The following is an 11,048-nucleotide window of genomic DNA, read 5'->3' as shown; positions in this document are numbered from 1 at the left end:
TTTCTTAAAATGTCATTCCAAAAATTAATCTCATATTTTCAAGCCCAGTTGATTACTTTTTGAATCGAACTATACTTTCATTTCCTTGCGATTAACATATCAATAAAAAATGCTTACATACAATTATAATAAAGCCATATTTTTTAAATAATTTTTTTTTATCAAGCTTTTAAGAAAAACTTCATTTTTACCCTTGTATATGGGCGTGATTTATCTCCTGGTAATTAATGGGTACTATTTAATCAAAAGGATAACCTCAGAGGTGTGGGTCAGCGGGTTTATTTGATGAATCTGACCCACGGATTATACTCTCCGTTTTTGAGGAGTTATTAGCTGGTTTACATTGTATCAAGCTCGTAAGCAAGCGAAATAGACGACTATCTCTTTTTTCGAACTTGAATTTATCGAAATTGATAAAAGGAGGGATACATAAATAAATTTTTATTGTTAGTGATAAATTATCAATATATTAATAAATGCATTTGCTTTAAAATAAATCATAATCCAACATAACCTATAAGCTTCACCAATTTTTTTTTAGAAATAAATCATAGCTTTCCTGCATTGCACTATCAGCGCCATATTAATATTTACGATTTCTCACTGACAAGATCTCCTTTCTTTAAGCGAAGTGTAAATATTCTTCTTTGTCTGAGTTTTGCTTTCATTAATGTATACAAAATCTCATTGCTATACTTTGTCCAATCTAAGGTTTTGTTACACTTCTTACAAAAATAACCCTCAAGTTCTGAAATCTTTGGTAAGATAATAAAAACAGAGAGTTAACAGTGGAATTCCGCTGTAACTCTCGGTTTAAGTTTGTGTGGTAAATATTGGTATAAGAGATAGAGGAGTAGAACGGCTAAAGTCCATAAAAGAAATACGAATTTTATCACACAGAGGAACTGCTTTTCCACTTATCAACACTTGTAATAACTCTCGGAGGAACCTATTATCTACGCTACTGATTTGTCAAAACTTAGCATTTCCCACAATGTGACGGATGGTAATCCAGCAATAATATTTGTAAAAAAAAAAACATAAACCGTTCTTCCCAACTGATCATCAAAGATGAATGAGATGCAACCACAGGGGTTAATGGGGTGAACAGAGGGAAGAGCCTCCAATATGTTAAGTATGTTTGTAATATGTTAACATTTGCCTTTTAATGCGTCAAAAAAAATTTTTTATTCAGATCATTTTTAAAATACTTACTTAAATTTTATTTTCATTCCAAACAGCTAATTATCATAAATGAATTGTTGTTGTTAGAAATTGTTGCAATTTTCTTAAAGTTCCAACCAAAACTAAACGGTGTAAATAAATTATTATTGAATTTGATTATAACTTAGAATAGAGCCGTGATGGCTCAACGGATAGAGCACTCGCCTATTAATGAGGTGAACCAGGTTCGAATCCCAATGACTAGTCGATACGAACTCCGCATCCGACTTGCGGCGATTTCATTGTTGTTGTATGTATGGTTAGTTTAAAAACAATGTTTTATAATTTTTATCAGCTAACAGTGCCATTTATTGACGAACTTAGACTACAGAAGAAAAACTTAGTTTCTTATGCAGATAACAACAAATCGTGCAGTGCGCAAAAATAAATAAATAATTTGCCTTCCAATGCGGTGAACCGGGTTCGAATCCCAGTCTATACGAATTCCGCATCCCGCTTGCGCCGACCACAGTGCTGACGTAAAATATCCTGAGTGGTAGACTGATCATGGTTTAGAGTCCCCTTAACATCAGGCTAACCGTGAGAGTTTCTCGTGGCTTTCCTCTCCGTGTAACGCAAATGCGGATTAGCTCCATCCAGGAGTTCCCTTGTCTTCTGGATTGGATTCAAAACTACAAAGCTACGGAGTTGAACATTAGTAGTCGTAAACCACAAGGCACAATCTTTCACAATATAAATTTTGCAGAAAGCGTACAAGTTAGCATGGCTTAACAACAGTTGATTATGACTCAACTTTTAATTGCTTTTTCTGAGAGTTTATAGTGATTAATTTTACTAAACTCCAACATGATGTAAGCAAAATTAATTTTCATTTATAATTATGACAAACAATTTTTTACTCTAAATAATGCATAAAAATGAGGAACGATTTCAGATACATAAAATAAAAATTTCGAAAAATTACCAAAACTGCAAACAACAAATAAAATTGGATAGAATAAAGGGGAAAAAAATTAAAAACGAAAAGACCCTTTAACTTGGAAAACGAAAGTGCTTTGAACCGGAGTTCTTGTTACCAAAAAACTCGCAAACATTAGTTTTTTTTAATCAATAATACCATTTAAATTAAAGTTCAATGCACGAAAATTGTTTTAAAAACTATGCAAATGCTAACTTAATATAATTTATCACAGTTATCATTAATAGATTTCATTAGTTTATGTTGTAAGTTTTATATATAATGGCTATAAACTTTTGCAGCGTGATTTTAACTGTTGAAAATAAATTTTTTAAACTAAATTGGTAGAATAACAATAAAAACAAATAAATTCAAAGCACTATACTTTTATAAGGAATTTTAATCAGGACTTCTGCTGTTCCGGACCCCTGAATAATTCTATCTCTCTCCCCTCTTTGAGCACGGCTTTGACTATACCGCAAAAAATTACATGTAAAATGTTCTTAAATTTTCATGTAAAATAGCTACTTTTTCATTGAAATTCTAGCATTTCTGAATTTACCATAGAGCAGACTTGTATACCCGGCTTTACCCCATTAGTAGGGTAAGATTGGGTTAATTCACTTTTCCAAGAAAAAAATCATTTATATTAAAAAGTAGTACGTTGGCCTCTCAGGAATGATGTATAGTACACAACTAAACAGCGAATATCTTGGTTAACTCTGACTGTTTCTAAATCGAGTAGTTTGGTCGAACAACTCCAACAAGCTTTCGAATCTCAGCTACCCTCACTTTCTCCTATCATATTTTATCAAAAAACAGGAGCGTTAATGTAAAACAATAATTGAAATAAAGGGAAAAAATTAATTAGTTTTGCATAAGAAATATAATTAAATTTTTTTATGCGAAACCAATTTATTTATGTCTTTTACTGAATTATTCTTAATTTCAACGCATCAATATTTTTACATTTATATTCAAACTTACATGAATGCTCGATCTTTGAACGGGTGAACAATTAATAAATAAGTACCGAAAAACGCTACTAAATCGTGCACAAAACTGAAATACAAAATAATAGAACTGAATGGATGCTGACACAATTAATAAAGCTGAAATGATTCCGAATTATTTAAAAAAAAAACCTCTTTCCACAGTATCTGTATCAAACTGTACAGAATTGATGGAGTATTAATGGGTACCAAATACACTAATTATCCCTATATTAGTATCAATTTATCCTCACCATGGCAACCACTTCAAAGTAAACACTAATTCAATTAGCACTTGTGACATCACGAATATAAATATGACAAGGCGGAGAATCACTGTTACGTATCCAACAAGAATCACAATCGAATCACAGTTATAGAATCATCAAGAATCAGAACAAGAATCACAGGATGCGTAATTCATCCACTACAAGTCTTGTTACCATAGAAATTTGCCTGTTGTAAACAACAACAACTATATCGTGACGTCGGAACAGGGTGGCAACGCATTCAGATTAAAAAGCAGAATGGACAAAATTCACTCTTAATTTATGCAGAATTAAGAATAACTTGAACACAGTCGTTAATTATTCATTTAGCAATAATAAAAGTCAGCAAAACTCACTCTATTAGAAAAACACGAAGCACATCAGTTGCAACGTGACGAAACTTAGGTCGCCATCTTGAGCTTGTAACGTTAAAGATCCAATTTTATCTGTAAAGTCTCAAAATTCACCACACAAGCAAATAACACTCCGTAGAGTAAAACTACGATGATAAAATCAATAAAATACATTAAAACTCACATTAACAACGTTAAAATCGGCTAAAAACATCGTTGATCCCTTTATTAGTATGCTTGCCCCCTCTTAAACCTGCATCAATAGCCATATTTCCAAAACAACTGTACCCAAAATTAATAAAACAACATCGGCGTCAAAAGTAGTATGGTGATTTTTACTTTTCTTATAAACAAATTTAAAAAATTTCTCCATTACTTTTGCTTTATTTTTAAATAGCTTATTATTTGTTTCAATTAGTACCTATTAGCGAAATTAATTAAAGAAATCACTACCCGTTCGGATACTGGAGAGGAGGTTGATCATGCTCTAGTTCAGGTCAAAATTACGATCTGCAGAGGAATGAATGACTTGTTAATGTCATTCATTGCTCTGCAGATCGTAATTCTGACCTTGCATTAGTTAGAGAGGCATTAATGAGTCCTCAATGCAAAACGGGATTTGACGTGTGCATGAAGCCTCTGGATCTTTCTCAAAGATGTTTCCCAGGCCATCACTAATAGCCAATTGTGCAGCTCCAGTGCTAGGTAAATACAAAGTACAGTGAATTGCAGCATCAAAATTAATTAAACTTTAATGGCGGCAATAATAGTACTGCAATTTTTCATGGTTACTCTAAACGATTAAATACCTTTTCTCCCTTAACTTTGCTTTTTAATAAATAGGTTATTCTTTTTATTCCATTAAAGTATTCTGTAAATAAAAACTCATAGAAACTATTGAGTTAAACACTGGGTATTATAAATATTTACTCTTAACAGCAAGAAAAATTGCAAGGCGAATTACAGCATATAACCTTGAAAAGTTCTTACTAATGTCAACAAAAAAAAACTAAAGCCTACCTTACTAATACAGAAATGCGAAAAATCCAAAAAAACAATGAGTAACTAACATAATAATTTTATCTATTTGCAAAATGCTTGGTAGAAGCTACTGAAACTAACTAAACATTTTACACAAAAGTAACTACGGTTAAGGCAAAGTTAAGGAGCAAGCAAATTTCCAAGCAAGAAGAACGAAACCAAATCAAATGAAAGTGGAAGGTTTAATATGAAATATACAGATATCACAAACTAACACTCATGCTAAATGTTAATAAATGTTTAGGAACAATCCATATAAAGCATTGAATTTTAACAATTCAGCTCATGACTCCTCCATTGTGACAATTCGTTGCTCTGAGAGGCATCGTAGAAAAGATCACCTGCTGCAATTACTCAATCAAAAACATACCAAACATGCTCTAAGGGATTATTCAGATCTGGAGATCTGGCTGGCCACTTCATCCTCTGAATATCTCAAACTTTAAGAAATTCATCAACATTCTCAGCCCTATGTAGACGCGTGATGCTTTTTCTTAAGAATAAACTGGAATCAGACAGCACCTTTTAACAATCTTACATAGAAGTTCGGAGATCTCAGCCCAGGTAATAGTGTACCCTAATAGTGAACCTAATAGTGTAGTGTACCCAGGTAATAGTGTACCTGTATAATTATAGAGAAGTCAAGAGACCAAATGGAAGAGGGGTAAGTTCGTTCAGCCATCGTTCAGCCGCTTTTGAACAATCTTGCATATGAACTAGAAGACCCTAACTAATCGACAATTACTAACCGTCGTTGAAAAACCGACCGAATTTTCAGTTTACGGCTACCAGTGCTTAACTCCATAGCCTTGTAATCTTGAACACAATCTAGAAAACAAGGGAGCTCTTGTATCAAGTATTGGGAGAAATCGTCTTCGAGGAGGATTTTTTGATGGAACTAACCCGCATTTGCGTTACATGGAGAGGAAAACCACAAAAATCTACCATGGTTGGCAAGGGAACTTTAACCCATGATCCGTCTACCACTGATGATATTTTACGTCAGCACTGTGGTCGGTGTGAGTCGAGTGAGAATTCGTATCGACCAGTCATCGCCGGGATTCGTACCCGGGTTCACATCATTGGGAGGCTAGTGCTCTATACCCCTGAGCCACCACGGCTCTAGCTCAATATTATAGAGGAATCAAGAGAACAAATGAAAGAGGTGTGGGTTAGTACAGCGGTCGTGTAGTCTCTTTTGAACAGTCTTACGTATGAGCTCGAAGATTTCAGCCTAATATTACAGAGAAGTTAAGCGTTGGTTGGAGAGGCGTTGGTTCGTTCAACCGTTCAAAATCATGCCAGCTAGGACCATAAGAACCTAAACCTCAATAGCTGTCCACTTTCATAATGCTGGAAGAATATTATAATAACATTTTAGTTAATTTAACTTTATAATAACTTTGTCAAAATTTTAAAAATATCTATAACTTTAAAATTTAATAACTAGGTTCAATAGAACAAATTTGAATGAATAAAATAAAACAGAAGTTATTTCAAAATATTTATTAGTAAATTAATAAGAAAGGAAATGTGGTTCATTTACTGTTCCATAGAGGAACCAGAATCCATATAATGGCTGAAAAGTTGATAAATTAAAAAAGTATACTATTTATTCCGAATTAGATATTAGACTGTGAATGCGCACAATACTTCACAAAATTTAGTAGATTCTTGTATACTTAACTTTAAAAAAAAGGTATGGTCAAAACTACCAGAATACAATAAAATTTATCGTATTTATCGGGGTCTAAGGAAACACTAAAAAGAACGGTAATATTTGCAAATGATTTTGATGAAATTAACAATAAAATATACTTTTATATTATGTGATAAAACTTGGTAAATGTGGTAAAATTTGATGCTTTTATCAAGATATCCTAGTGCATGGTGTAAAAATCATTTATACAGTTTAATTTAGTTTTCTGATATGTATTTCTCACTTAATAAATTGAAATAAAAACAATAATTTTGAAAAATCGGAATTCCTAGTAAAACGTTATTATTTGAATGAAAAAATTGCAAAAAAAAACAGGTTTAAATAACATATATTTCGGTTTTATTAACCAGAATTTCGTTGGCTTCTTTACCTGAAATGTTAGTATCATGTAGAACAAGTTTACCAGAATTTATTTTATTTATTTTGTGTCAGAAAATTATCGAGTCAAATTTAACAGCAAACATTTTGCTTTATTTATAAATTTATGCCGATTTCTGATACGTTATTGTTGTATTATTTATTACAACTTGCTCTAATGATTGAAATTTATCCTTTTTGTTCCAATTTAAAATAACAGGTAGCAAAAATTCCGAAATGTGACAATGCAAATAATAAACGATTAAGTTTAAATTGCTTGCTTGTGCTCCTTAAAAAACAATAATTTATTTAAAAATTTTGAATTATATCCCACTGCCATCTTCACTTCATAATATTTTGTGCATGACAAAGCGATAAAAGTGGTTAAAAAGCTAAACGCTCTAGAAGCAAATATTTTAACTTCGTGTAGCCTCTACCATTGCTTCTTCATTAAAAAATTAAAAGTAAGTAAATATTTTCAGTTTTTAAAAATATTTTTATTTAATAATATTCATTAGAATAAAAATACCGTAGGAAATCGATAACAAAACAAAGAAATGACATCTTGAGTTGTTGAGTGCAGAGCAATTATCTAAGTTCGGATTATGTTTTAATTTGTATACAAACCACAGCAATTACTCCTATTTTCGGCTGACGTATGACGTATTTGAATTACTAAATATTTTTAACTAAATAAATAAATTAATGATTAGAAATGTAAGCTATTTTTTTATCATTATTAAATAAAGATAAAACATTGTCAATAGAAAAAATATAAAATGTAAGGAAGTAACGAAATAATATCATACAAAAGTAGATTTTCTTTACAAAATGAGGTATAATATCAGTTTTAAAAAAACTTCCTTCATAAGTTTTGGTTAAAAACAAGAAAACATCTCTTAAAGAGTAAATTAAAAGAAACAAATAGACGAATAATTCGAAAAATTAGAGCAAGCTGCTTTTCATGCTAAAACACTCATACATATACAAGGTATCTCAAAAGCTGCCACAGATTTTTTTTACAAAAAGTGTAGAAAACCGTAATATAATAGAAATAAATGTATGGTTTGTTGTCCTTTGATCAGGAAACTAATAAGTTTTCTCTTTCAAAGTTTCAAAATTAGCAGAAAATCAAAATGATATTGAAATAAATGTACTGTTTGTTGTTCTCTGCATAGGAAACTAAGTTTTTTGCAAAGTATCAGAATTATTTGCAATGTTCATAAAAAAGGCACTGCAAATTCTAAGAACTATGATACAATGTTTCCGAACTAACTGTATTTCACAACATGAATGAAAATGCCTGACGTGCAACTGAAAACATTGTTTTGTAGTTTTACCAATCAGAACTGCAATCTGTTAATGAGCATTTTTTTAATGTGATGAATGTTAATGAATCCATATGTCAATGAAATCAGGAAATTTGATTGAAAAAATATTTTTACCTAAGCAGATAGCTGCAAGCCGTATAATTTTGTTTTTCGCTTTTCCTTTCCATTTCTGTTTTAACATCTCAAGTCATCTTCTCTTTTTGACACCGGTAAACAAAAATAGTATGTTAAACAATGCATTTGCTTTATACAAGTTTTTGCATGCGAGAGAAAATTACGTTTTGAACTGAAAATATTTTTCTTTTACAGATGCTCCGTTTTACAGTTATTTTAGTTATCTTAATGGGATGCGTGCATGAATTATGTTCCCAAACTACGGAAGCAGTGCCTGCAGATGAAATGACAACACAAGGAGGGGTAGATTTAACTGAAGCTGAGACCTCAAACCCGATTGAAATGACAACGCAAGGAGAGGAAGATTCAACTGAAGCTGAGACCTCAAACCCGATTGAAATGACAACACAAGGAGAGGCAGATTCAACTGAAGCTGAGACCTCAAACCCAAATGAAATGGCAACGCGAGGAGAGGAAGATTCAACTGAAGCTGAGACCTCAAACCCGATTGAAATGACAACACAAGGAGAGGAAGATTCAACTGAAGCTGAGACCTCAAACCCGATTGAAATGACAAAAGGTGAGGCAGATTCAACTGAAGCTGAGACCTCAAACCCAATTGAAATGACAACACAAGGAGAGGAAGATTCAACTGAAGCTGAGACCTCAAACCCAATTGAAATGACAACGCAAGGAGAGGCAGATTCAACTGAAGCTGAGACCTCAAACCCAATTGAAATGGCAACGCAAGGAGAGGCAGATTCAACTGAAGCTGAGACCTCAAATCCAATTGAAATGACAACGCAAGGAGAGGCAGATTCAACTGAAGCTGAGACCTCAAACCCAATTGAAATGACAACACAAGGAGAGGAAGATTCAACTGAAGCTGAGACCTCAAACCCAATTGAAATGACAACGCAAGGAGAGGCAGATTCAACTGAAGCTGAGACCTCAAATCCAATTGAAATGACAACGCAAGGAGAGGCAGATTCAACTGAAGCTGAGACCTCAAACCCGATTGAAATGACAACGCAAGGAGAGGCAGATTCAACTGAAACTGAGACCTCAAACCCAATTGAAATGACAACGCAAGGAGAGGAAGATTCAACTGAAGCTGTGACCTCAAACCCAATTGAAATGACAACGCAAGGAGAGGCAGACTCAACTGAAGCTGAGACCTCAAACCCGATTGAAATGACAACACAAGGAGAGGAAGATTCAACTGAAGCTGAGACCTCAAACCCGATTGAAATGACAACACAAGGAGAGGAAGATTCAACTGAAGCTGAGACCTCAAACCCGATTGAAATGACAACACAAGGAGAGGCAGATTCAACTGAAGCTGAGACCTCAAACCCAATTGAAATGACAACGCAAGGAGAGGCAGATTCAACTGAAGCTGAGACCTCAAACCCGATTGAAATGACAACGCAAGGAGAGGCAGATTCAACTGAAGCTGAGACCTCAAACCCAATTGAAATGACAACGCAAGGAGAGGCAGATTCAACTGAAGCTGTGACCTCAAATCCAATTGAAATGACAACGCAAGGAGAGGCAGATTCAACTGAAGCTGAGACCTCAAACCCGATTGAAATGACAACGCAAGGAGAGGCAGATTCAACTGAAGCTGAGACCTCGGACCCAATTGAAATGTCAACGCAAGGAGAGGCAGATTCAACTGAAGCTGTGACCTCAAACCCAATTGAAATGACAACGCAAGGAGAGGCAGATCCAACTGAAGCTGAGACCTCAAATCCGATTGAAATGACAACGCAAGGAGGGGAAGATTCAACTGAAGCTGTGACCTCAAACCCAATTGAAATGACAACGCAAGGAGAGGAAGATTCAACTGAAGCTGTGACCTCAAACCCAATTGAAATGACAACGCAAGGAGAGGCAGATTCAACTGAAGCTGTGACCTCAAATCCGATTGAAATGACAACGCAAGGAGAGGAAGATTCAACTGAAGCTGAGACCTCAAACCCAATTGAAATGACAACGCAAGGAGAGACAGATTCAACTGAAGTTATGACCTCAAGATTAATAGAAATGATAACACAAGCGGTGTCAGAGTCAACTGAAGCTGCGACCTCGAACCCAACGGAAATTACAACAGAAGGAGGGGGTGTTTCAACTGAAGTTGTGACCCCAAACCCAATGGAAACAACAACATCAGGGCAAGAAGAAGTGTCAACCTCTGAAACAGAAACCACAACGCAAACAAACGAAAATAATGGGGGCTTGTTTCAGGAAATATCTACAGTTATACAAGATGTCATCAACGTTGTGATTTCTGCAGTCGAACTTCCTTTCACTGTTCCTTATAATTTTGCTAGAGGGTTATTTGGCTAATGTGTACTACAACTTTCACTAATTACAGCTCTTTCATTATAACTTTTTCATTTTTTTGAAATATCCATAAGTTTCAAAATTATTTTACAGAAAAATAAATGTTCATAAAGTATACCCTATTTTACTCTTTGGTCTTTGCAAACATAAGGAAATTAGGGAATTATTATTTAAGTTTAATATGGCATTTTAAAAGGAAAAAAGATATTTTTTAGTGTTAGGAAACAAAAATTTCAAGGAATCGCTAATATTTCTATAATAAAGAGCCGATACATTTTCTATACTAAGGAGATGTTAAAATTTAGATTACATTAATTCGATGAAATATGTTTTATATTAAAATTTCATTGCAAAATGTTGTTCTATCGTATTATTTTCC

General features: G+C 33.7%; 1 protein-coding gene across 1 annotated transcript; it reads left to right on the top strand.

Annotated features, from left to right (window-relative positions):
• The first annotated feature begins 7,242 nt into the window (after positions 1 to 7,242).
• On the top strand, positions 7,243 to 10,784 carry LOC107450440 (uncharacterized). Its single transcript, XM_016066228.4, has 2 exons — positions 7,243 to 7,339; positions 8,516 to 10,784. The coding sequence occupies exon 2, from the start codon at positions 8,516 to 8,518 to the stop codon at positions 10,670 to 10,672; it is 2,157 nt and encodes a 718-aa protein (XP_015921714.3). The 5' UTR covers positions 7,243 to 7,339; the 3' UTR covers positions 10,673 to 10,784.
• Positions 10,785 to 11,048: the final 264 nt, after the last annotated feature.

Source organism: Parasteatoda tepidariorum, chromosome 10, assembly GCF_982258835.1.
Source record: "Parasteatoda tepidariorum strain Cologne lab strain chromosome 10, Ptep-v5.0, whole genome shotgun sequence".
In the NCBI taxonomy this organism is placed as follows: domain Eukaryota; kingdom Metazoa; phylum Arthropoda; class Arachnida; order Araneae; family Theridiidae; genus Parasteatoda; species Parasteatoda tepidariorum.
The sequence above is the reverse complement of the archived record's forward strand: the minus strand, read 5'-3'. Positions and strand labels throughout refer to the sequence as shown.

What these genes read in the sequence shown, in the direction of transcription:
- LOC107450440 (XM_016066228.4), top strand. Translation starts at nt 8,516, where the DNA reads ATGCTCCGTTTTACAGTTATTTTAGTTATCTTAATGGGATGCGTGCAT.